Source organism: Fringilla coelebs (assembly GCF_963513975.1).
Source record: "Fringilla coelebs genome assembly, chromosome: 10".
Classification (NCBI taxonomy): domain Eukaryota; kingdom Metazoa; phylum Chordata; class Aves; order Passeriformes; family Fringillidae; genus Fringilla; species Fringilla coelebs.
Window position 1 is genome coordinate 7,168,006 of NC_140036.1, and position 27,325 is coordinate 7,195,330.

The 27,325-nt window shown below is 42.9% G+C and overlaps 1 protein-coding gene across 1 annotated transcript in view; it reads left to right on the forward strand.

Annotated features, from left to right (window-relative positions):
• Nucleotides 1-6,146: 6,146 nt before the first annotated feature.
• Nucleotides 6,147-27,325, forward strand: part of PXYLP1 (2-phosphoxylose phosphatase 1) — a gene marked incomplete at its 5' end in the record, with an annotated part of 47,913 nt that continues 26,734 nt past the window's right edge. Inside the window, 2 exons of the mRNA XM_084212194.1 lie at nt 6,147-6,176; nt 21,153-21,284. Coding sequence (XP_084068320.1) covers nt 21,206-21,284 — 79 coding nt within the window. The remainder of the gene's footprint in view (nt 6,177-21,152; nt 21,285-27,325) is intronic.

Here is a 27,325-nt window from a genome sequence, read left to right on the forward strand (position 1 = left end):
CCAGGGCTCTTCCCAACTTCACTTTTTGGACAGCAGTGTGGGACATACAAGTGCCCTTGATATTGATTTTAATGGAAGAACTTTGCATCAAAGCCAGCAGGTGCAGCTTCATTTGGCATCCAGACCTGATGCTCCATCAGGAATGACTCAGGAGGAAACAGCCACCACTTTTCCTGTCTTGCTGGGGTCCCTCATGAGCTGGTTTGATGTGTATCAGAGAATGGGGTCATAAGGAAGCTGGAAGTGATGTTGTCCTTGCTGAAGATTATTTTTCCAGGTAGCTTTCCCCAGTTTTACTTTTTAAGTTAGCAGTTTCCTTGAGAACGAAATACAACAGGGAAATAATATAATGTGCTTAAAATTTTCCAAACTTTATGGACAACTCTTCAGTTTTGTACTGCCAGAAGGGTCAGAATTCTTCCCCAGCAAGATACCTGGGAATTCCTCAGAAGCTAGGAAGCATTCAGACACTAAAGCCAGTTTTGCTGGCATCTCACCATCTGATCCTAACTCACCCAGCAACAGAAGGGCTAAGAGCTGTCACTCTGAATAACTTTACTGCCTACATCTTTGGCAAGTTGAGTCTGAATTTAACTAAAATCACAGCTTGCAGCAAGAATATTTATGAACTAGGAAACCCTCCTGTAAGCGTATAAGGGCAATCTTTTATATATATACATACATATATATACGTGTATGTGTATATATATGTATTTTCACACCCTCTCCCCTTCCTCCTATCTTCGTGTTAGCAGCCAGCAATGTGGCCACTCTGGTTGCCTAGGAAGCTGATTGCTGCTCCTAAAGGATCTGTTTAAAATTCTGATCTGGATTCTAGTCAGGTATGTGAGACCCTGGGAATGGAGCCCTTGAATGGTGGGTACTTTCCCTTTTCCCCCTCTCCCCAGCTCCTCTGGACTGAGAGAAGGCAGCTGTGCTGCTTTGCCAGACAGAGCAGCTGGACTTGGTTACCCCTAGAACCAATTAAGTGCTGGAAGAATGGTTTGCCTTATTCCAGGGAGACAGAAGGAGATCATGTTTGGGATCATAAAGGACACTGGAGAGTGGCTGTGTATGCATGCAGTAATTTTAAGTGTTGTTTTTGAGGCTTTTTCTATGCACCTGCCGCCTTTTTGGGCACTTGTACTTTTATCTGCATTGTTTGAAATGCAAATAAAAGCAATGATACATATTCAGACAATCTGAGACCCGTGTTTCAGAGGACTGTGCTGAACTTTTTGGTTGAGTTTCTTTTCAGAAGCTAATTCTAGTGGAAAATTACTAAATGGAGCTTTAAATAGGTGAAATAGTAAGCTGGCCAAATAGTGCACCTATCAGAGAGGCAAAGGAGGGTGCTCTCTTTCCATCCCAGAGCTCTACTATTTGGAGAAACAAGCAGGGTTTCTAAGAGGAAAGTTCCTTAACATTTAATTTTGGCCTAAGGCTGTCCCAAAAGCTGTCTGTCACACCTCATTATATGTGCTGTTCAAACCTAGATAGGCATTCAGAATAACACCTGGATAAAAGTCTATGAATACAATTACTGATTATCAATGCAAGAGATACTCATTAAAAGAGATCTTAGATAGCAGCAAAAGCTAGAGTTTGAGTCACTTGTTTATGCTCTTAAATGAGTGTAGGATCTCATTTAAAACTGCTTTGAAGTGTGAGTTAAGAACAGGAGCCCTTTGATCAGAACTGAAGTATGATGTGTCATAAGGTGTTATGCCAAAATAAAGAATCCACTTAAGCTTTTTCTCCAGAGGCACTGAGCAAAAGGAGAGCTATGGTTCCCCTACTGTGTTTCATGCTAGCAAGTCCATGCTGGATAAATTGGGCTATGAAGATTACTGCTGAACATCTGCAAAGTGGGAAATGGCACTTGTTTCTGCTGGGGAGAAATAAGTAATGCACTATATAAGTTTTATTAGTGTACTTATAAAGCCTATTTCTACTGCATACATTCCTCCCCAAGTGTGGTCCCACATACTTCCTCTTTCAAAAGCTTTGACTTAAATTTGTGGTTAACTTCAAATTAAATTTGTGGTTACTGCTGCTTGCAGCAATTTCTCCATAAAAAAGTGACAATAAGCTCTTTTCTTCAAAATGCATCACTCTGAACACTTAGAAAAAGTACAGCTGGAATGTGATGGACAACATTGCCCTGTGGTGATTCTGTCCCATGAGTGCTAAACTAACTTTGTAGGTAGCTGACTGCACTGCTGTTGGGTGACTTCTCTGGTCTTTGCCATTCTGCCATGCACTGGCAGTACTCTTGTGGCTCCTGCTGGGATAAAACATGGACATGCTATGAGCAGAGGCCTGTATTTTAATCCAGTGGTTAATCTGCATCCAGCTTCATGGCAGTGAGATGTGGAAAAAAAAAGGAGGAGGAAGTAATAGGCCATACTAACTGTCCAAGTTACGTTTGCTCAGAGGCCCTAATTTATTTTTTAAGTCCTGCAAATAAATCAGTAATTTTCCAAATGAAGGGGTATTATATCCTCCAGGACACAGAGTCATGACCAAATAGCATTCTTCTGTTCCCTCTGAAAAATAAATGGAGTTTTCTATAATGCTATCCAAAAAGAAAGGGCAATATTGGCATGTACAGCCAGATAAGGCATATTCTTCTGTATCTTTCTTCACCTGGAAACAATGTAGAATTTGTAATTATTATTTGGGATTTAATCAACCCATGAAAGAGTAGAGGAAAATAACGAGATATGTGGTAATATTCCTAGTATGTACTTTAATTACTGATTGCTTGATTACTGCTGAAACTGATGAGGCTGAGTGTGATGATATTATCAGGAGCTAAATCCTGATAGCAAGAGATGAAAACATAACATTTAACATGATCATGATATTCTGCAAAATAGCATCTTTGAGGGTTGGATTGAGTGACTCCCTGCAGAGATAATTTAAATGCTGTAAAGCCATATATGTAGAAATGCTGATGAATAAGATAATAGCCTCTAAGGAAAACAGAAGCTTCTTTAATGCAACAGAAGGGTTACAGAAATCTCTGTGAGTGGCTGTGGCACCATATCCAAATCAACAGTTAGAACATTATTAAAAGATTCCAAAATATCCAGTGAGACTTAGAGTCTGGTAATTTAATGGGTAATGATATTTTCATCCTGGTAAGTTAGAGGAATATAATTCTGAAATATACATGAGTCACCAAGGCACTCAAAGCTATAAAATCAGGGGTAACTTTGTCAGGCATTGGACAGATACACCAGATGACACCTGGAATGACAGAGGAACGTGCACAAAGCAGCTGAAAGAGGTGACATCAGACTTCAGGTATGTGGTGGTAAAAAGAGGCATACATAACTGTTTTCAAAGGGGTTTCCTTCCAGACTTGGCATTTTCTGTAATATACTTAAAAGCAGTAGGACTGAAACACAAAGCATCTCAGCCAGTAATTAGCAAAATGAAAATAGTGCTTGCTAAGAATGACACCTTTTACTAGATGGAGAGTGAGGACTCTCTGAAGCATCCAGGCGTGTAGCTGAGAAATCCAGCCCAAGTCAAACAATGGAACTGAAAGAATGCTTCAGATCACTGAAACTCCTCTGTTCCTAAAAGAAGAAAAAACCCCACCCACAGACTTAGAGGGACTGAAACTGTTAGTGAAGAAATAAACCTAGAAGTGAAACAAGTGCATGCAAATATTACTTCAAATAAAATTCTCTCACCCAGTTCAAGGACACAATAGCTTAGAAGTGCTCCAAACCTTTCTTTATGCACAAAACTGGCTGGAAACCTATCTATCAAGCAGAAGGTGGGATCTAGCTGGTATTTTGGGTAAAGCCTTTGGGCTTATTCCCTGATTCTCCTTTCTTGCAGAAGTATTAGCTGTTGGATTAAATAGAAAAATGAATTATTTTATACTGTGAAATCGAATTGATTGTGTACTATGCATGTTAGAATTTGCCTGCAGGGCAGTTATGAACTAACCCCTAACAAATCCTCCTCCCAAGGATCTCCAATAGAGTTTCTGAATCCTAAATCCTTTTTGAACTGCACTATGTTCTGGAGGGATGTGGAAATGCAACTGCCCTAGCAAACATTTGCTGTCATGGCAAATCACTGTTTCCATGCAGAGATAATTGTTCTATAAGGTATGTTTTCTGCTTTCTGGGTAGTGGAAGGTCAGATTTCTTTGTGCTATGGTTGGGCATTTTGCTATCCTAACATGCCCTAAAGTGATCTGGTGAATTGCAGTCAGAACTCACTGTCCACATCTAGGGGCCCACAGCTTGTCTTCCACTCCTCTACCAGCCATTCTTTTTCAGATGGTTGACACTGGTTTTATACAAAATAAGAAAATTATTGTGATCAATTAGCTCTAATCTGATGTGATGCTGGTAGCAGGGAAGAACAGCTGTGCCTGCATTTGATGTGCAGCAGTTGTTTGAGGCTGCTGAGCAGCTCTGGGGATGGCTTTTGGAGAGCAGCAGTGGGTAAAGGCTCCATTCTGCTCTGCAGATGAGCGACCCCTTCCCACACTGCTCTGCAGTCTGTGGGTTAAAACTAGATTAATTCCTACTTCTTATCCCAAAGACAAAGTTGGAGAACTTCAGCATTTTCAGGTGAAATCATACCAGTCATGCAAAAGCACAAGTTTAGCCAGGAAACTGTGCCCAATCTTTTTCCTGGTTATGTTGGCTCTGTGGATGTGTAACATCAAAGAAAGAAAACTTGGCTCCATGCTGCTGTTGGCAGGGCTGTGATCATCAGTCTCTGTGACCCAAGAGTAGAGGCCACAGAGATAAGTGTGTCTGCTGATCTGGCAGAGCAGTGTGACAGCACAGTTGGAAGCTGGCAGAAGTATCCAGGGCTGCAGGTGGAACCATGGGAGTGTGAGAACCACAGACATTCTTCAAGGTGCCTCCTTACTGCAGCTAAAGAGGCTGGTGCCACATTTTTAGTGACAGTGCGTAGGTCTTTTACAGAAAATCACTCTATGAAAAGCCAGTGTCCTTTTCATACAGAGGAGTCTTTATTCAAATAAAGGGAGAGAGCCACTGGGGCACACCTCCGTGCAGTTTCTCTCTCGAGGTTTTCGAGGGTGCAGCCTCCCTTTTATCCTGAACCTCCAGCCGTGTGTGTCCCTCTTCCTTTCCCCATCGGCTGAGCTGCTAGGAAGGTTCAGCCTTCCCAAACCACTTACCCCATATTCCCCCCTTGAACCTGGCATTTTACCCCAAAGTTCAGCCTTGTGCAGCCCCTTGTCTGTTCCAGGAGTCAAGGTGTCTGAACCCGGTAAGGAACCTGCTTTTTGAAGTTGGCAGAGACATTAAGACCCATTCCAAAGACGTTAACACCCATACCTTCACCCATCGAATTGTTTGTGAAGACATAAGCGCACATCTTTCCTGTCGCTTTTGATCACCTAGCATTCACATAGGCTCTGCATCCACATGCCAGAGTAGGTGTGTAAAGGGAATTAGGGCATTCCCCAAATCTGCAGAATTGATTCTAGAATCTGGTTTAGGGATAGATGAAAAATTGCTGTATTTGAAAGGTGATCAGCTTGCAGGATTGAACAAGCCCTCCTGCTAGTGGAGCAGAATTGGACAGGCTGGTTAGCTGGGAACTGCTTTGTTTGGAGCAAATCCTGGTGACTACTGCGCAAGTTATGGTATGAATTCACTTTTATCAGCTGCACAGGAGAAGTGTTTGTTATCAGTATCTTTGTACTGAAATTTGTGGCATTTCTTCCAAAGGGCCGTGACAGCTTCCAGCCGTACTCCCGGCGAGTCAGATATCAGAAGAACCAGCGGAGTCAGCGGCAGTACCCACCGCGCCCAGCTGCATCTCCGGGGAACCGACAGCCATCCTGTCCAACGCTGCAAGCTAAAAGCAGCGGGAAGTTGAAAACCAGGGCTTCTTGGCGGGCAGCCGCGTATGCGGCAGGGGGCAGCGGGCAACCCGTCCCACGTCGGCTGTGGGACCGGCCCGTCCCGGCCGTGCCGTGCGGAGCTGCCCGGGCGGTGGCGGCGCGGCGGCGGCCGGCAGGGGGCGCGGGCGGGCGGCGTGGCCGGGGGGGCGGTGCCAGGGTGGGCCGGGCGCTCGGCGGGCGCGGAGCCGCGGCCGTGGCGTGGCGGCTCCGGCGGCTCCAGCTCCGGGCCCGGGAGGAGGTGCCGAGCGCGGCCAGGCAGGTAAGGGGCGGCTGCGGGCGGGGCTGGGCCCCCTCGGGCAGGTGGGACACGGCCTGGGGCGCGCCGCCGGGGAGCGCTGTGCCTGGTGCCCCGGTACGCCGCTGTGGTGTCCGCGATGTTGTGCTGCCCCGGTAGGGGCTCGGCGGAGCAGGCGGGCGGTCGCTGCCGACGCCCGAGGACAGCGGGGGTGCGGCCCGTGCCCGGCTCCGAGAGGGGCGGCGGGAGCGTTGCGGGCGCGGAGCCTCGGCCGGCCCGGCCTGGCGAGCGGGGGCTCGGCCGGCGGGGCCTCGGGGAGGGTCAGCCCTGCAGCCCTGCCCCGGACGGGAGCGCGGGCCGGCCCCGGGCTGTGCGAGACCCGCTGGGAGCGAGCCGTGTGTGAGCCGGTGCCGGTGTGTGTGAGCCGGTGCCGGTGTGTGTGAGCCGGTGCCGGTGTGTGCGAGCGGCGCAGGACAGGGGCTGGCAGGGCTCGTTCCCCTGCGAGTCCCCGCGTGTGCCCCCCTCGGCTGGCGGCGAGCGGCAGCGGGGCTGCTCCGGGTGCCGGCGCTGCTCCGGGTACCGGCACTTGCCATCCACTGTCGGCGGATACACTGTGGCCGGAGTGGAGTAACTTCGTGGTCCACCTGTTTCCTGACGCCTCTTGTCTTTAGCGTGTCCCACGGCATCCTTTGCATCGCACGTACTTAACCTAGATATTTCTAGGGCCTTGAACAGACTTTTTATTGTATATCTGTGCTGCAGGTTCCCGAATAATAACTCTGAGCGTTTTGACAAGCATGGGCTTCTCATTGGAAGTGTGCTCTGAGGTGGACATTGTCTTGGCCTTCGTGCAGAGTGTGGCCCTTAAAAAAAACAAAACAACTCTGTGAAAGTGTGTTTTAAAATGCCGGGAAGTAAGGAGTAAACAATGCATTTGTAAACACTGTAACCTGAATTTCTGGACTGATCACTTTACATAAAGTCTCTGAAATTACAGGGTAAGAAAAGCATGTGTAATAACTTTATATGCCTTTTATTTTGTCTGGCCTCATAGTCTCAGATGGGCATCTGAGTACAGATCTTAAATTTTCTCTTCTACAAATTTTACAAAGATATTTTTATGTGATGAAAAAACCAGTACTGAATAAGTGGCTCTATCTTTGACTAACTGCAAAAGCTGTCACATATAATAAGTTATTGTGCCAGTATTACAATACTAATGGGATATTAAACCAGCACATTTTGGCAGTAAGTAACTGTAATACTCCTGCCCTGTGTTGACGTCTCTAGAAGGAGGATTAGCTCAGACAGAATTTGTAGTGGGAGGGTGTGAGTGAGATGAAAGCAAAAGCTGCTTAATTTTAATCTTCTCAAAAAGGTAACTACAAGTAGTGCATATGGTTAAAACACATATGCTCCTCTCTAATGGCTTTTAATTGTAGTATCTTGATTGTGTTATGTAAACTCAGTAGTGCTGAAATACTACTTTTTATAATGTACAGTCCATACTGAACAAGCTCCCTGTTTTGGGGCAAAGGAAGCATCGAGGGACAGAGATGTCATACAACAACAGGTCTGTAAAATGACTTTGGTGTAACTGAGGCTATGTCTGTACCTGTGTAGAGTAGAGGTGTGCCTTGGGTTAAGCTGCAGGCTTTAACTTGTTAAAAACTTGTTTAACTTGTAAAAAATGTTAACTTGTTTAAATAGTTGAATTTTCATGATTGGGAACTTCATTTTCTCTTAACAGCTTTCTTTTGTCTTCTGAGCTTTTTTTTTTTTTGTCTAGTTTTAGAGGTGGGCATCTTGGAGTGAAGAAGCACAAAAAGCAGTGCTTCATAGTGTGCAAAATCACTGTCCCCCATGAAGTGTGCTTCCTCCAGTGGTTTTACAAGGAGGTGTGTATTTTTACACACTTACCATAACCTCCTTAGACAAACAAACCCTAAAGTGTCCTGTGAGCTTTCTTATGTATGTCTTTTTTTATTTTCACTATCTCATAGGAGAAATTTGAAACCAGACTTATGGATGCTTTTTCTGATGAAGCTGCAAATATAAAAAAGATTCTTTTACATATAGAGGCTTTTTATCTTAAGTGTGTCTTTATGTTATTGCCCGAAAAAATGAATGGTGAATTCATGTGTTTCTAAGTGTGGCTTTTATCTGGATTTATTGTCAGTTCTAGTTGCATATTCTCATCATCTCCCCACAATTTTATCTTTGGGCCAACAATAGCATGTTGGCAATTAATTAAGTGGAAAACCACTGTGAGGTATGTGTTGCTCACAAGCATACATCACAGGAGCATAGGAATTAAATGTTAATCCACCTACTAACATATGCTTTATGATTTAGATTTTTGTTTTATGATGGATGCCACAGAGGAGGTGGTGGTACTTTAATTGTTCAAGAGGGTGGAGTCTTCAAGCCTGCCTCTCCCAAAGGGATGAAGTTGCTCTCTCAAGGAGCTTGGGAGTGTGCACAAAATACACAGCTATTGCTTTGGCTGTTGACAGAATCATTTGGTGAAGGAGGTATGAGCAGACTGAAGAAGATGGAGTTTGTTACAGGGAAGGAAGGAAAGTTTTGGGAGTTACTGGTAGATAGTTACCAATAATGTGCAGGGAAAGGTATTGTGGCAGCCTGACAGGCACTGGAGCAGCACACACACAAATGTTGCCAGACAGCAGCCTCAAGGGTGAGAAAAGAGCTGCTTAAAAAGAACCTCAGTGGTCCTGAGTGTTGGACAAAGAGTGTAGTTTGGGTCAAAACTGTCCCAGCAGTGCATCACAACTGGGAAGTGTTTGAACATAGCCTTTAATCTTGATTCTCCAGGAGAGGGAGGCAGTAAGTGAGCATTGGTTCACAGTCAGAAGGGTGTATTTAAAAAAACTCTGACTTGAGTGGTAAATTATATACAAAAAAGAAAACTTAAATTTTGGAGCAAAAACGGAAGAAATGTCAAATGCTTGGGAGGAGACTTAAAAGTAGATTTCAAACAAGATTTTTACTTGCATGGATTTGAGTGTCATGGTAATTTTAATGGACTTGTATTAAAATCTTGCAGTACTGATAAAATATTGTTCTTCAAAATGCATATTTTCTTGTTTTCTTTTATGTCCTTTTGAAAATGCTTTCTGTAATAGGGAATGGAAATGCAGGCCAGTGTATGGCATAAGTTACACAGAAACAGAATTGGAAACAGTTGGTCCTAAAGCTGTGCAAAGGCTGATGATGACTGAAGGTTTCTGTAGCAGTTTTCCAGGATGATACTAGGAATGCTGTACAGACTGTGACATGCTTCATATTTTGTTAAAATCAGGCTGCACTTTGGTGAATCCCTGAAGCAAGCATTTAGTGAAATAAATTGGGCAGGAGATTTTTCTCCTTTTTAATGCCTTTATTAAAAGTGATCAGCTCAGGTGGGTGAGAGCCTCACACTGCTGCTGCTCCCAGGAGTGGTGCAGGGGAGGAGGAGAAAAGCAGCTTTGTCCACTAGTCTAGGGGTAGAACTGGGGGTTCCAGCCTCACCAGAGCACCAGGGATTCCCAAATTCCCAGTTTAACATTTGAGCTCCTCTGTCCAGCCAACATCTTTTAGGTTCTGGTGAGGGGCAAAAAGGGATCTCTGCAGGCTCTAGACTTTGTTCCTCACGTACAGACATCACTTTGATCTCTTAATTCTGGGTTGGCTCGTTGTTTTTGGGGATTTATTTGATGAGTTTGGTGGGGGGTTTACCCCGTTGCATCCTGGCTCTGAGGTTATTTGTATGTCTTCTGAGGTCCCCGATGCCGGTGGTACTGCCAAAAAGGGGAATTCTCAACAATAGGGAGTTAACCACCCACTCTGAACAGGTGATTACAACATGAAGCTAACAAAAAACTCTACTCTGCCAGATCTGGTTAAACTGGTAATTCTGCAACCTTTTTTTGAGAAAAATGGGCAGCTCTTTTTATTAATAACATTTAGCTTTTCACACTGTTTAGGGCAGAAGAATTTGGGAAATTTTATTGTCTGAAATTTCTAAGGGAGGATACATGAGTCTTGACTTAGTCAATGTAGGAGCACATGGCTTGTTTTGTTCCATTTGGTTTAGGTTAGAATTAAAAATTCATGTTCTTGTTTGTCTTGAAAATATTAGATGTTCTCTCATTACAGCTGGCTGAGGCATTTTCTTGTTCAGTGAAGAAAGATAAGAGTGGGAAGGTGTACTGTGACAAATGACATTTACAATTCTTTTTGAAAAAACAGATAATGCCTGAATCATCAATGTAATGGTTCATCCTAAGCAGCAAGAAAGAGGGGTTTTTTTGTTTCTGTTTTTGCATTGTGCAAGCTGATAATAGAAACATTTTCACATTTTCCAGGAGGGCTACAAAGGTAGATGGTAAGTGTATGATTAGGCTCTAAGTGGTTCTGATGACAGGCAGAGGATTCAGAGCAAGATTGACAGGCTATTTCATATTGATTAGAGAAGTAAACTGGGTTTTGAAAAGCTAGACAGCTGGCATATTTCTTAACTGATTTTTGGAAGCTGAAATAATTAGGCTTATTTGTTTGTGCCACATGGTGAACACTTCCAGAATGGCTGTCTGGAAATGCTAATCAGGGGCTGGTTTTCAGCTGATCCATTCATAGTTTCTACAGCCACCCAGAACTTTAGCACGAACCAAGAATGAAGTCAGTTTCCCCCCCAAATTGTCACATTCATGGTTTCCCTTGTGAAAATAAAACCACAGACAGCACAGCTGTGTGTCAGTGTGTGCACTAATGAATGTCCCATTCCCTGGGCAGTGGAGGGTGCTGTGCTGTGCCTTGCTGATGCTGGCAGGGCTGATGGGGACCCTGCAGACACACAGCTGGTACCCTCAGTGGTTAATCACCGTTAAACGGACAGAGTGATGCTGGCAATGGTTCTTGCACTTTGCCCTGCATTTCTCATACATGGTTCTCCTTCCCTGTCTCTGTGCTTGTGATGTTGGTTTGTTGATTGCTCCCGAGTCTGAACACAGCCTTGTGTTTCTCTGAAGACCTTTGGGTACCTTCCTGGAGAGCTTCTGTGGGCTGATAAAATGTAAAACCAGCTAAGCAAATAAAGTAACAGACCTGTAGCCAAAGGGCCTTTCCAAGGAAATGCTGGGACATGATGTTTAATGCCAGCACTGCTTACCTAAACCTATTTTTATTTTTCCTTTTGAAGCAATAACTCTCCTGTCTGCACCTGTGTGTTCAGCTGTCTCCCTCTGTGAGATGATGTGTTCCTAGTGGTTAGCTTGTGCTGCTGCCATGAGGATCCAGGCAAGAGCCAGGCATGCCCTTTTGCCAGCAGCATGGCACTTTTCCCAGTTTGTTGCCTGTGTTATTCCTCATTCAGCTCTCAAGCAGCCAGGCAAGTTGGCAGCTGTGCAGAGTGCTGTGGGGAGGAAAGGGCAGCAGAAAATGCTGACTGTGTGCTAATGCATCTGTGTAATTCTGGGGTTAGATTGCAGGAAGATGACAAAACTGCTGAATAAAGTATGTTTAATCTTTTTTTTTTCCTCTCCAGTATGAGTGGCAGTGGGTAATAGTAGAATGTGTGGGGAAGCACAAGATTTCCATTTGGAACAGAAGTGTGTATCTGCTGTGTAATTTTATGGAAGTGGTTGAATATGGAAATTTTGGGTCATCTGACATAGAAAACCAGGATGGAACAGATCTCATGCAAGGCTATAGGCAGAAGAAAAATCTTTTAGGATGAGGGTCAAAATATAGCTTGAACACAAGGATAGGATAGAGTAGAAATGTGATGGGTAAAAATCAATGTCATCCATCCGTCTTGCAACACTTATCAGGTTGTTGCACTGCCATTTCTCACATCTATAATTAAGCTAATTTAGTAAAATGGTGTTTTATTACCTGGAAAACTCTCAGTGGTGGCAAAATCAGCAGATGTGAAATGGTGCCTTTTAGGGTAAGAGTGGTGGATGGTGCAGCTGTGGGGGAATGGCTGTTACACTGGGTTCAAATTGTGGCTCTTCTCCAGAGGGTGAGTGTGAAGGACCAGGTGAAGATGGGACACAGAACAGGATGGAGAGTGGGCTGAAGAGAGAAAGTGTCCCCAAATGCATTCAGTGTATATACTGTGAGCAAATCAACCTGTGTGAGCCCCTGAGGACTGTGGGTGTGTGACCTCCACCAGTCGAGTATGAATGTATAAACTGACCCAGTATAAGGTCATTTGGAATTAAAAGAAGTACAGATTTGGGAACTCAGATCACATTCTGAAATCCAAATCTAACCTGACTAGAAGAGCTGAAAAGCAATGAAAAATACTGTCCTTAATACTAACACCATCTTGAACATTACATGGGATAAATTTGACTCAGTGTGGGAAAATAAGCATTTTTCTGTGTTTATGAGCTTTCTTGACTGATCTCTTTATTCAGCTTGTCTTCCCTGGTTGATCTCAACTAGCTTTGAGTGCATCCCTGCAATGTTTCCTTTCAAAGTTAGTGCCAGAAGAAGGTATTTGCTTCAGGACACAGCCCCTGACACTGGGGGAGAGGGAGGCAGATTCTGGGTCAGAGGAAACACAGGCACAGGGGAGTGTTATAGCAGGAGATGGAGTTGTTCAAACAATGAAACTGTGAAAAGTAAAACCTTAACTTAAAAACAAACCCCAAAAATCATTTAATGATTTAAGCATGTTAACTGCTTTGCCTTTCTGTGCTTTTCGGAGCTGTGATGTTATCTGATCAGCCACTGGCTGTGATCTGGGGGTGACTAGGATCTATGCTTACAGTTATGAGCATATGGTATATGGTTTTAAAATGGTAAGTTTAAAATAATTACATTCTGGTGCTGTTTTTTAAGAATTATTTAATTATCTCTATGTTCTAGAATGGTTTTGCTGCCAGTTAATATTTAGTTCTGGCCTGGAGCCATCAAAATCATAAGGTTTCCTTCAAGTTTCATAATACTGTTAGAATAGAGTCACTCAGTTTCCTTTAAGGAAGTAAAAGAACTTCCTTTGCTTTTGTTTTTACTTTCTCTGCAGTTCAGAGGCTTGTATGACCTGGTATTCCATAGGAAAAGCAGTAGGAATATGGAGACGTTCCTGAAGTGCATAACAGAGAGCTGGGCTTCTGACAGATTTTCCTGGATATTAAAATTTGGTTCAAGCAGAGCCTTCCAGGTGATGTGCTGGACTGATGGGTTGGTATTGACTTCAAATTTTTTTAGATTTCTACACAGCAGTGTAGAACATTGATCTTATTTCCAACCAAAAAGAAGTAATCAAAGCCAGATCAAAACACTTACTGAAAAGTTTGTCTGAACTGGAGAATCTCTTGAGCTAAGGGTTTATATGGACCAAAGAAACCGAAGTTAGGGACACCTACTCCTGGAAATGCTTCATGAACATTTGCTGTTCAAATGAGTAAAGCATGTGAGACCTATAAAGTCATAGCTGGAAAACCAAAGGCTAAAGCATGGGGACTTCTAACAATTCATGAAAGGAATATGAAAATCAGAGAAGAGGTTTTAAGCTAGCAAAGGAACTGCAGTGGTCTCTTCAATAGTTAAGATTTGGTACACCATGAAGTCTGACTTTTAAACAGGGGAATGGCTTGTCATCCATTTGGACTCTATTGAAAGCTTTGTAATTTGACAGATTTTATTATAGATTGGATTTTATTGGTAGACAGTAACCCACCAGAGAAGCTTCTCTGTGGTCTGGGGGAAGCAGTTCCTACTGTATCTTGTTCTGTCCAAAATGCAGCTTCAGATTCAAACCCACATCCATCTTCAGGGATTGTGCTGCACTCAGAGCCCTTAGAGCAGCATTGGCTGTGCCAAGCAGACATCTCTGCTGGAGGAGTTCAGAGGCTCCTGTGGGTGCTGTGGGGAGCTTTCCTGTGTGTTTTCCATGCTGTGGAGCAGAGCTCAAGCATGGAGGTTCCTACCTGGGCTCTGAGCCCCCAGAGTGAAGTGATGCATAGCATCAGTGACTAAAAGTATGAATCAAAAGGAGAGGATGTGTGAGCTGGACAGCCTGAATTTTGCTGCTGACCACTGTTTTGTCCTCTGGTCTAAACAGATGTCTAAATCTGTGAGAAAGCAGAACAGAAGGGGGTGTGCAGACAGCTTGGAATAAACATTCCATAATTGTTTCTGTGTGCAGCCCTGTCTTTTCCTTTGTTTACTGTCAGAGCTAATTTAGACTTCTGTTAGGTTCCTCCAGGCAGGGGCATGTCATCCCTGTGTCCTGGCTGATGGAAACACTGGATATTCTGTGTAAACAGGCTGGTAGGAGCAAAAATGCCTTTGCTGTCAGGGTGCTGCCAGAGCCTGGGCACAAAGGCAGCAAGCTGGCTCCAAGCTGAGCCTCTAAAGGGAATGTGCTCTGGGAGAAAAGGAGACTGAATTTATAGTGGTTTTATTTATTTATTTTTAATGAAAGGATGTGCAGGACGTGGAAGTAGTATTTGAATTGCAACTGTTGAGAACTTCTCTCACATATACTGATAATTCTAGGAATAGGAGAAGGAAAAGAGTGTTCTGGGGTAATGACTTCATCCCCAAAGCATCAGATATTTATAGTACCTTATATTTTGAAACTATGGTTTTCATCTCTAAATTAGTTCATATGTTTACTTATATTTTTCTTATTAATAGTTCTAGGAACCATTGATTATGTAGAAACTGCAGTACTGATTTTGTTTAGTGACTTCATGTCAGAAATTATTGTGCTTGGTCCTAAAAAAACCCCCCTGTTTTGGTATTTGAGTGTTTATGTGGGTATTTACAACTCACAATTATGGTATTTCTTCCACAAGTACTTGTTTGAGTTTTCAGAAGCATTGGTTTTAGAAGTGCTTCTTTGCAAATGATTAGTGGTCAGAATACAGGGAGGTAAGATGAGACACTTAAATGGTTTGTTGTGCAAGAGTGAAAAAACCAATTAAAAACCAACAGTTAATTATCTTTGCACGCTTTTTTAACAGCTCCCATGATTTTTTTTTTAATGTTTGTTCAAGATAACGTGGGCATCATTTCATCAGAAAATCAATCTAAGTGTAAGGAAATTCCAGAAACTGAAAGATTTCTGGCTGCAGAAATAAGTCAACTTCCAGTGCTGTGAAACTCATAAAGAATAGTTGCAGTGTTCTAATGTTACACTGCATTAACTATAACATTAATGCACAAAACCTGAACATAGGTGTCTCTGTGTGACTCTATTTATTGGCCCGTTTCAGGAGATTCACAGACTGGTGGGTTCTAAGTTCAGTAAAACAAATACATTCTAAAGGACTTAGACTGGCAAAATCAAATGCAAACCCAAACTATGCAGACACTTGTTTTGCTCTGGTATCTGAGAGAAGGCAGCTCCTAATGGTGACTGAGTAGGACAGAAATGAGAAGGAAAAAGCCCTCTGAAGGATGCAAGCTGCAGGTGGCTTTTCCAGCATTTCCAGTGTAAAACTTTACGAGAGTCCTGTTCAAACTTGAAAGCTGCTTAGGAGAAAGAGGTGTTTAAAATGTTCACCAGTTTGTCTGCTTGTGTACCTTGAAGTTTAAAAGCTCAGATTTTGGAGGCAAGAGAACCTTGTATTTTGAGAGCAGTGGATTATCTTTAAGGCGTGCCAATGTTCAGCCTGGCTGGTGGTGCCTTCATCACTTCTGTGTGCTCAGCACTCATCAGGCTTAATAAATTCAGGGGTAAATCTGCTGCACAGGGAAGGTGAGTGCTGTACAGAGGGGCACAATTGTTCAAGTAAGATCTGTTTGATCCCCTTGCCTTGTGTGAAGTGGGAGCTCATGCTGCTCACCTGAAAGGCTGGGCAGTACTGCTGAGCCACTGCAATAGCTTAGCACACAGCTAGGACCAGCTGTGCCACTATGGGGGTTTTAGAACTGCCAGGTAAGGAGGAAACTTGCAAACAAAGACAAGAAAAATTTGGATGTGGACATTTTCATGTGATAAAATATATTAAATTCAGTGTCTTAGCGGTTTTTCTTTTTAAATCAGATACTCGTTGGTAAAATTTTAAGTAATTAAAAAATAAAATTATCTTACAAGTAACTATTAATTTTTACATATTGACATGTAGCCATGCTCTATTGGACAGGCACTGCTTCTTGCTGTTGCCATGCTTTACTTGTGGAGTGGTACAAATTGCCTTTTTTATCAGGGCTTACTTTATCTTCACTTAGGTGTTGGGGTTTTTTTGTATGTGTAGTTTTTTGTTTGTTTTTGTTTCATGAGGCTGCTGACCTGTTTGTACTTTCAGTTGAGTTTTGTGTGTCCTGTGGTTACTGACTTCCAGTTTAACCGATGAGGTAGGAGGGCTAACACGAATAATACTGCTGGGCAGGTTTTATTTAATATTTTCAATGATGAGCCAGTTTTACTCTTTTTAGAAATGCATTTATTTGCACCAAGTGTTGTGACCTATTTTGCTTAAATGCTATTAAAAAAAAGCAGTATGTTTCTTGGTTTTTTCCAATGGGAAAATGGAGAATTGTGCTGAACTGTGTCACAGATGCTGTGTTACTTTGTGATGCTGTGCAAAATGCACCCTCAGTGTTTCAGGGATCATATGTTCAATTTAAATTGCTGCTGCTACAGTGGCTGCAGGGGTTTTGTGAGGGTTTCCTCACCGTGACAATTACAAGCATCAGTAACCAAGCAGGTCATGCTGACCAGGGAATTGGTTCTGCTGCATGTTCCCATTCCACTCTGTTCTGGTTCTTGCCACGGGTCTTTATAGCTCTGGTCCATTTGGTCATGACCAGAAAATCCCAGCCACTGCTTTGCATTCCTGCAGGAAAAAAATGCAAATCACTTGAAGTGCCAAAGAAAAAGGTTGGCTTGTGCCATTTGCTGACACAACTATTTTCTGTAGTTGCTAATTCAAGAGTATGAGCTCACTGTCTGAAGTTGTCTGGGGGCTGGACTTGGGAGTCGATGAAAAATGTGCCTGGTAGGCTCCTCCTGATTGGTGGAGAATCATGAGTTAAAGTGAAAGTCAAGGCAGAACTTTTCATTATAACTGTATCAGGAGCTGTCACCTTTATTTCAGATGCCTTCAAAACAGGCTTTGTCAAAAAGTAAGCCTACAGATGCAAATGAAAGGCAAAAGATACATCAGAAAGAAATGATAGTTAAAATCTCTTTTGCAGTGTAGAGCTATCAGACTAATGGGTGGGTCCCTGTGTTATCCTCTGACCTTTTCTAAAACTATCTATGAATGTTACTCCAAATCAACCTTATATTGTCTGTGGGCTTTTTTTTCTCCCTCCTACACTCTATAAGCTTGCTCCAAAATACACTTTTCTCTGTCTTTGGCACACAGTTATGTACTGACTGAGCACTGCCTTCCTTTTGGAGCAAAGTCTCCATTTGTCTTTGCTGTTTTTTCATTGTGACCACTTTTGCCCTCTTATGTTTCAGTAGACAATGTCATTTTGATGCAGCACATCAGATAAATACAGTAATTTTATTGAGGCAGACTTTGAGGAGTACTATTGATTATTTATGGAGACATGCTGTTTTAATCAAGTAAATTCATTTAAGCTGTCATGGTGAGTCAGTATCATTCTGTGCTTATGCTTCATGCTGGAGAGTAGGTTTGTATTATAGATGATGCTGGTGATTTAGAGGATGTAACAGCATCAGTCAATTGGCACAGGAGTTTGGCAGTGCTGGTTTAGTGTCTCATATAATCTCACAGGTGCTCTGAAAGCATTGATGTAAAGTTATTTTCAGGGCCTGACTTAAACAAAAGAAGTGTGGCCAGTCAGGAGATGCCTTGTCTCTGGTTTGCTGGTGCTGCCAGGGGGAGGTTCTGGTGATGCCCTGGCTGGCGGTGCCCCTCCAGTGCTGAGCAGAATGTAGGTTAGTGCTGCCAGCTGCTCTGCCTCGCCTGGGCTGCAGGCTGCCTGCCTCTCTCCCAGCATTTCTGGGTAGTTACTAATTTTTCCTGACTCCCTGGCCTGGCCTTCAACCATAAGGCTGTTTTTACACTGTTGTGAGCATGCAATAACACCTTACCCAAGCACTTGTGTGAGATTAGGTAAATACTGAGAGTGCTCTAAGTGCTGTGAGTCATTCTGGCATGTTTTGATGAGTTGAGATTGTGGATTGTGTTTAAAAGGAAAAGTTCCATTCTGTGGATGGGTATGTAGGTAGGTATGCCGCAAAAGGTGACTGAGAAGGAGCCTTTTACTTACCTGCATTTCAATATAGGATGCTTCATTAATGACTATCCTTATGATTTTCTGAACTGTTTTTGTGTCACATTTAAAATTACCGTGACTGAAATGTTTGGAGTTGTAAAGGTCATCTTTATCAAGTACTGCATTCATAGAAACAGTGGAATTGTTTAGGTTGGAAAAGGTCAAGTCCAACTGTTCCCTCAGCACTGCCAAAGCCACCAGCAAATCCTGTCCCTGAGCACCACATCCACAGGTCTGTTAAATCCCTCCACCCCTGCCCTGGGCAGCCTGTGAAGAAATTTTTCCTCATATCCAGTCTGAGCCTCCCTGTCTCAGAGATGAGCATCAGTCACTGCATTTTGTGCAGAAGCTGCTGCTCCTGTCACCAGTGCCACCTCGCTGTGGGGCTCAGTGCCCTCCAAAAGCAGTGGGTGCTTCCTTGGCTCTGAACCACCTTCCTGCAGCCAGCCAGGTGCTGCTGTCAGCTGCTGGTGGAATCATCCCTTCCTGGTGTGGAGATGTGGAGGCTGGGCAGGACCTGCTCTTGTCTGGGTATACAGAGGAGGATCAGCAGTGCCTGAATGTCAGGTTAGCAGGGGATGCTCTGCAGAGCTCCTGCTCTGTCATGGTCTGTCCTGGACACCCAGAGGTGTTCTGCTCTGTGGTTTGTTGTTTTGTTTCAGCTGCATGCAAGAATAGTTTTGTGGGAAGATAAGGTTGGTTTGCTTTTATTTCTCCCCCCTCCATTCTTTGTTTTTTATTTTTTGGCTTACCAAGGCTCCCTTCAGTGAGTGCCCACAGTGGTTGTTGCACTCCTCGTGTGCCAGCCTGGAGGAGCAGAGGCTCCAGGACTGTGTCACATCCCTTCACCTGCTTCCCTGCAGCTTCTTGCCGAGAAGGAGCTGATGGCAAATTGTGTTGACAGGCTTTTAATTAACAGCTTCTCAGCAGGAGCTGTTCCTATGCCTCATAAGTCACAACAGAGCAACTTTTAATTTGTTAGCAAGCCAAAGTGTATTCAAAAGAAAAATCTTTCCACTTTGTAATTTCTTGAATGATGCCTTTCACACTCAATGTTTTAAAGCTTCTGATCTTGCAATTAAGGCTTAAAGCTCATTAAGCTTACTCAGAAAACATTTTGCTAATATGAAGGGTGTAAGATCTCCTACTTTTCAGTCTTTAATTTTTTTCTTTTTTGTGGCAGCTTTATTTTGTGCAACAACAGTATTAATCTGTGTAGACTGTGCACAAGACCTCTTGTTCCTGAGAGCTTTTTAAAAGATTTTACCTTCTCCTTCCTGCTAAGTCTATTTTTTGCTTTTTCCTGTGGTTCCTTCTGTTGTCCCATCTGTTTGGTTGAACTGCTTTATTCTCTCCTGGTGTTTGACATACACTAATCCTTTTACCTTCTATCCTTCACAGCTTTGTTGAATTGCAGTATGTAGTTCAGTTTTGCTTCTGCCTGCCCTTCTCTAGGATGTTCCAGGATGAGCTGGGATTTTTTTGAAATTGAGAACTGTTAAAAATTGTTCCTTCCAACTTTCCCCCTCCCTCTCTTTTTACTTTATTTTTATTACTGCTTGCACATGCCATTTATGGTGCTGTTAGCCTTTGGGAAAAATACTGTAATGACTCTGGTTTCTTGCTTCTCAGAATCTCCAGATCTTTCCATTTTTCCACAGTTTCCAAAAGCTGTAAAGGTAGTTGTCCAAGTAAAATGAGATGGAAAGACCTCAGTCCTGCAAAATGTATGTGTATAATTTATTTCACTTACTGCAATCACACAACTCTTTTCAATACCAGCCCCAGTGGGTAAAATAAGTTCAGTGATTCCTGAGACCTTTTTAAATACCACTAAGAAAATTAATTGGAGGGGAAGAGAATGGTGTAGAAAAAAATCAGAATTTTGAGGTTGTGGTTTTATCAGCAGTCAGATATTAAAATCTAAGATGGTTAGTTTTTGGAGTCCAGAAGAGTTTTGGTAAGCAAATACGTATTAATTACATGTGTATGTAAGACTTGTCATTCTCAAAAGCAGGAAAAATAAAGAGAGGCCTCTTTCTGTGAGGAAATAAGTTCTGAGGCAAAAAGAAGTGGTGGAGGGGAAAAAAATTACTTTCTGTCAACAGGTTTGAATGTCCTGTCATAAACAGAACTCAGTTCAAAGGATCTGGGAATCTCAGAAGATTTCTTTCAAGACTAACCAATTTCCTGCAGCACACTGTCAGGGCTAGGAGGAGGCATCTCTTGCACATAAGAGCAGCTGGTTGTTTAAAAGAGAAAAAAAAGCATGTAAGGGGGGAGAGCAACCCCCTCTCATCCTTATTTAGAGCAGTTTTCCACAGGAGAACATACATCTGTGAAAACAGGGCACTTGAGCAAATTCTGTACTCTTCAGAATGTCATTTTGCAAGGAAAAGCGTGTTTGGATGTTTTCAGGAGAGGGCTTGGTTTTTTTGTATTTTTATTTTTGCAATGCATAACAACTGCTGAGGCTTTATTAAATTTTGTTTACTGTGTAGTGGGACTGATTCCTTTTCTTACTCTTTATTATCTTAAGAATTGTGAATGTGAGTATTAACCCTGTGTTAGCAGGAGCAAGCTTAATTTTATGGAAAACAGAAATATTTTTTATTTACCTGAAAGTTTTGTTGTGGAATTACGGTTAATCCTAGTGTTAGAGTGAAGGCAACTTCTCCATTCTGCTGTTGCCAATTTGAATTGCCTTTGTGCTTGCCTTTATAGAATAACTGATGCTTCCACATCTGAAATACATATTTGCCTCTGTTTTGTTGTTTGCAGGAACCACAGATATCTGAAGATGAAACCATGAAGAGTGAGCAGAGTGGATAATAATGCTTTTCCGAAACCGCTTTCTGTTCTTGCTGGCCTTGGCAGCCTTGTTAGCCTTTCTGAGCCTCAGTCTGCAGTTCTGTAAGTGTCCTCATGTTTGTTTTCCACATATGGTGCTCTATAGGTGTGTTTAAAAATGGCCATGATTACATGTTGTTTAAGCATTCTTTATTTATTGAAATGCTTGGGGTTTATTTTGGGGTTTTTTGTTTGTTTGTAAGAATTTTTGTTTGCTTGTTTTCCAAAAAAGTAAGAAACATAGTTTTGTGTGCTGTGTAGCAATCTATATGATCTAGAGAGTTCAAATCAGGCTATGTTATTAAAAAAAAAAAAATCTGCATTTTGTAGTGCAGTTAAGTAATTGAGTGTGATTGAATCCTTCCACGAAAGCAGGCAAATGACATTGGAGTGAAAACTGCTGCAATTCCTGTTTTACATTGCATCAGACAGATGGGATTTAGGAAACTGCTGTGAGAGGTTTGAGTGCTGGAACTTCTCCTGATTTGTACCCTCCCATCAGGGAACTTCAGGCAGTTAGATTGGTTCACCAGAAGTGGGTGGTTTGTTCAAGAGCAGATAAATTGTTGTAAAACACTGTTAAAATTGTGAAACAGTTTTGTGCTGTAGATGGGTCAGTGCAGAGGGCCCTGGTGGCTGAGCAGGAGGTGGTGCTGAAGGCAGGGCAGTGCAGGGGACAGATGGGCACTGTGCCCTGTGCCTGTTGTCACCTGCTGCAGCAGAGAGAACATTTATAGGTAAAGCCATGTTTTGTGAGAGTGTGGTCTGTGCTAATTAATGCACAGCAATGTAGTGAGTTGCTGTTAGAAGGCAAGTAAAAGTACAGTACACAGAATAGGATAACATTCTTTGTTGTTGTCATCTGACATTGTGTTTTACTGAGCACAGTCCTTGTGGGCTGTGCTTTTTTCTGCACTCTGTAAAAACCCCCAAAACCCAAAAGGTTACATTAGAATTAGAATGTGTCTTTTGCACATGACAGACAGCTTAAAAAAAGGGAGGGAGAGAAGATGAAAGAAACTTTGTGGTTTTCTGTTGTTATTTTAGTGTGCTTAAGCTCATCTGCATGTCATAAAGGGACCTGTGGATCTGAATTGCTTTTTCAGCCTCCTCTGGGCACCAGCCAGGGGTGTGATTGCAGCTTCTTTTGCCCTTTAGGCTCGTTATAGCTCTGCCCTCGATGCTGTGGGGTTGGTTATGAATTGTGCATAGGGTGAATGCACAGGCTCCTGGAGGAGCTGCAGCTGAAACATGAAACTGAATTGTTAACTAAATGAGTTTTATTTAGAGATGAGGAGGTAGGCATTTAGGAGAGTGGATCACATTTCATCTAAAGATAAAATGATTTTCTGCTTAATTAGAACATAACATTTCTGCTAGAGGTAAGGATGTTTGAGAAGTGCTTTAAAAAGCATGTAAGCTGCAGCAGGCACCAAGGTGGAGCTCAGTGCCAATACCAACGCTGGTACAGAGACCTTTACATCATGAGAGCTGCACTATAGTCCACTGGCAGCCAAGACATTCAGGTAGCCTGATACTTTAACTTCTGACAGCTTCAGGATGTAGAGCAATTAGCCCAAACTTGGAGCAAGTTTGGGCTAATTCATCTACACAGCAAAACCAAAACCCTCTTGGATCACCTTGTGCTTCTAGGTGAGCTGTGCCAGCTGGGCAGCCTGCAGCTTCAGGTGAGCTACCAGTGCTAGCACCTGTTGCTTTATCAGGAATTTTGTCACAGCCTCATCAGTGCCTGTTGCTGTCAGGAAACACTGTTTTTTCACATCCTCAGAAGGCTGAACTTTGGGATTGGTGAGTCTGGCTGGTCTCAGCTTTCTTCAACACCAAAATTAGCATGAACCCCTCCTTCTCCATCCAGCACTTACAACTTCTTTGCAAACAGGGTAACATTTGAGCTGTTTTACCCCCACTTTGGCAGAGCATTCTGCTACAGGCCCCTCATGGCAAGACAGACACTGAGGTCTGGAGCAATTCCCCAGTGGAGCTGCTGCAGGGTGTGGAGCACAAGTCTGATGAGGAGTGGCTGAGGGAGCTGGGAATGTTTAGCCTGGAGAAGAGGGGGCTCAGGAGGGTTTTATCACTCTCTACAACCACTCAAAGAAAGGTTGTACAAGGTGGGGATCAGTCTCTTCTCCCAAGACAAGAGGAAATAGTCTCAAGTTGTGCCAGGGGAGGTTTATATTGAGTATTAGGAAAAATGTCTTCCCCAGAAGGGTGGATTGGCATTGAACAGCCTGCTCAGGGCAGTGGTGGAGCCACCATCCCTGGAGGGATCTCAAAGACGTGTAGATGTGGCACCTGGGGTCATGGTTTGGTGGTGAACACAGTGGTGCTGGGTTAATGGTTGGTGTTGGTCTTAGAGATATTTTCCAGCCTAGATGATTGATAATATGGTTTATGTTCATGGAATGAAAATGAGTGTTTATACATTTAGGCTCGGGAAAATGCCCAAGCTACTGATTTATTTTGTTTTGTTGGAAGGGAGGTACCTCCTGAAGCATTTGGAGTGGAAATGAATGTTTTATGCTGTTGTGAGATTGTGAATCTCTGTTAGCAAGCAGTGCACAGCTTTGTGGAGGAGGGCTGGTAATTTTAAAATATGCTACTGCTTTTCTAAGCATGAAATGTTGAAAATGTCTGTTCCTTTCTGTGATAAATTTGTTTATAAAAGCAAAACAGTAACACTAAATGTATACTTATAGAAGTGGTACATATCTTCTATTTTCAAACTTCTTTAGAGCAGAGCATAACTCCTGTAAATGCTTGATATTTTATCCCTCATATCCACATGTGGAACTGTGGCATTTGAAGCCAGACTTGTGAATTGTAGCTGACTCTGGAGCAAAGGGAGTAGTAAAAAGGGCAAGCTCAGCTGTTTTTCTGTAGGTTCTGACTCAATATTACAAACAACCCACACTGGGGTGGCTGACAAGGTCACAGTCTGGCTCCTGCTTCAGCTGTGAGGATTCAGGAATTGCTTGCAGCAGTTTGCTACCCAGTCAAACAGAAGAGGATGCTGGTTGACTTTAATGTGCTGTGCTGGGGAGGACATGGAACTGCTTTGTGAGCAGTGACCTCTGCATCCACAGTGAGGTGGAGGTGGTGGCTGGTCATGTGAGCAGTCCCAGTAAGTCTGTCCTTGCTTGTAAGACAAACTCCTGGGGCAGTTGTTTCAGAGCTAATAGTTGTCACATCTTGAGTTCAGACACAAGGAGAAAAGTGCTGGGGAAAACAACCAGGGTAGGACCTTAGAATCCTCAGTGTTGGTAGCTGGGGATGAACCCAGGATTGATAGAAAACTCTGTCCCCTGTTGTGATGTTTGGTTTTCTTGCTCCCTTTCTCTTGTGGTTTCTGAGTTCTGTATTCTGCTTTCCTGCGCTGTTTTCACCACAAGGCTGGTGCTTTCTGTGGATACTAACAGCTCAGCTCACAGGGTAAATCACGGAGAAAGCTTCCCCCAAAGGCTCTCTCAACAGCTCGGGGAGCTAGAGGTGTTCTCTCCCTCCAGCAGTGTCAGAGGATGGACATGGAGCAGCTGGCCAGCACCCAGGTCAAAGCTGCCCTCAGCTCTGTCCCAGGGGTGGGGCAGGCAGCTCTTGGAGCAGTTGGTTTGTGTTTGTCACATGTGTGTTCTGGCTTGGCTGGTTGCATCAAATGCCAGCTGCATCTTCTTCATCTCCTTATCCTGGCTAGAAGGAGACATGTCAGCAGATTGCTGCACAGCTGGAGACTCTCTTTAAACTGTAACAGTCATTCTTCAAGGTGATGTGATGCTGTGGATCCTGTGAGACACACTCCTTCCTGCCAGGGTCCTCTGTCCTGTACATTTTGGTTCTGCTCTTTATGTCCTTGAACAGGAGCAGAAGGCCCAGGTCTGTGTTGAGCTTTGTCTGCCCATGGGGCTCTCTGCTTCCCTGGCAATTTCACAGTGAGCAGTAGGGTAAGGGAACTGGCTTCAGGAAGCCTTACTGTTTTCAAGTTCTGTGTGTTTATTGAGATAAATAATGCCACATTTTTTTATTTTTCCTGAACATTCCTGGTGCATGATGGGAGAAATGCATTTGAGACACATTTGAAAATTTACTAGGATATTTTAATACCTGCTCATAGTTTTGTCAGATTTGGTTACCATTTCTTGTAGGCACATAGAAGACTTTTAACAAGGAGTTTCTACTTGCTGAAAAGGTACAAGCCTTTGCAGTTCTAGGCATATTTAATGTAATTGTGTGGCCTGGACTTCAGAACAAAAGGCTGGGACCAGGTGTGCCCTCAGATTCAGTTTTGCTGTTAATGCATAGTACAGAGTTAAACCTGGAACAGTCAGCAATAGAGGGAACCTCTCTTGAATGGCAAATGCCACTGGATTTTGTACGTTGGAATTTTTAAATAATGTAGGAAAATGAGAGTGTTAAAAGTTAATGTGAAAAAAATATTCCAGTGCTGGCTAGAAGAATACTTTGATGTCTCTAATGGATAATTATATCAATGGAACATTTTTGTTTGGGAAGCCCATTGGGTTGGGAAACTGGTTGACTTCCAAACCAAATATGACTGGCAGATTAAAGTTTTATTAGGAATTGTCATTGTTTCCCTCCTGTTTTATGCTTGGAGTCAGATCTACAGAAAAGAGTAGAGAAGTATTTTTCTTATAGTGTTTATTAGTCCACATGTGTTTTTATTTTACTCCTCTTTGTTTATGTAAATGGGCACGGTTGTAAAACAATTTAAAACTTCAGCATTAGAGACAAAAGGAGAGCTGGTTTTGATAGACTTGTCAGTTAAGGCTGTTCTAAAATATAATTATGTTGTTTTTATCTAAAGTTTTCAGTGTTTCACTTTGTCAGAAAAACTGCAGAATGGGAAGATGAGCTGTTCTAGACTGTGTATTTTGTCTCTGTAAGTATTATCTATAATGCTATTGACTAAAACTGGGCAGTTTCCTTCTGTACAACACAGAGAATATATGCAGGGATCCTTCATTCTTTTTTTGCCAGAAGAAGTTGCAGTGGCTGAGGTCTTTCTTCCTGCTCTGTGCTGTGACTGCCTAGAGCAGTGCCAGGGGAAGGTAAGTGCAGTGGCTGGGGGCAACTCTTGCAGTTCAGGGACAGAGGATGGCAGTGCACCTGCATCCAAAGGATGTGTCAGAATCCAGCTGTGGCCCTGCAGCCTCAAACTAAGGAGGTGAGACGGAATTTAGGAGCCTGTCAATGTTAATTGCATTGGTTAGCCCTTAGGTCAGCTCAGGAACAGGAGTTTACAAGCAAGCCTGAAGAGCAGCTTTGTTTTTCCTCCAAAGATTGGTACCTGAGAACCCAGTTACTGGGCAAACACAGGCCTTTCATGACATACATTAGAAACATCTGTGACTGGCAGCAGGAGCCTCAAGGTGGGTTTCAAAAATTTATCCATGAGTTTCCTTGAATAAACCAAATGGAAAGGCAATTTAAAAGCTGTTTGTTAGGATGCTGTGTGTGCATTCTGTAAAATTTGCTTGACAATGGTTTTTTTACTCTGTAATCAAAGACATATAAATTAATTTTTCCATGAAGTAAATACTTTTTGTTTTAATTTTTTTTCCTATTTACTGAAAGCCTAAGGAGAAAAAGTAACAGTCAAGAGAAGAGGACTAAAATGATAGTGGGAAAGCATCCCTTTTTACAGGGTTGTTTTTTGTAACCCTGTGGCTGACATCCATTCCAGACTGTCCTTCTGGGGGATCTGGCTCTCAGGCAGCTCTTGCCCATGGAGCTTCTCTTCTGATTTAAACTTTGTTTTCCTACATACTTTGATACTTTGATCAGTGGCTTTATCCTTTGGACAAAAAAGGGTTTTGGTGACTGCCACTGCCCCAGCAGGGTGCTGATTGCCATGTAAAGTGTGGAGAGCTGTTTTATGGGTTTTTTGGGGTTTTTAAAAAATACTTTCTCTGCCTCGATGGGTCATGCTGGGGTGTTGGTGTATCAGCATGTCTGTAAGTGACATTTTGCTGTTCCAGTAATAATTTCCTTCTTCTTTCTGTCATTTGGCTTTGCACTGGAGGTTTTGGTTTTAAAGATGAGTCACAGGAAACAGAAATTGGGATTTT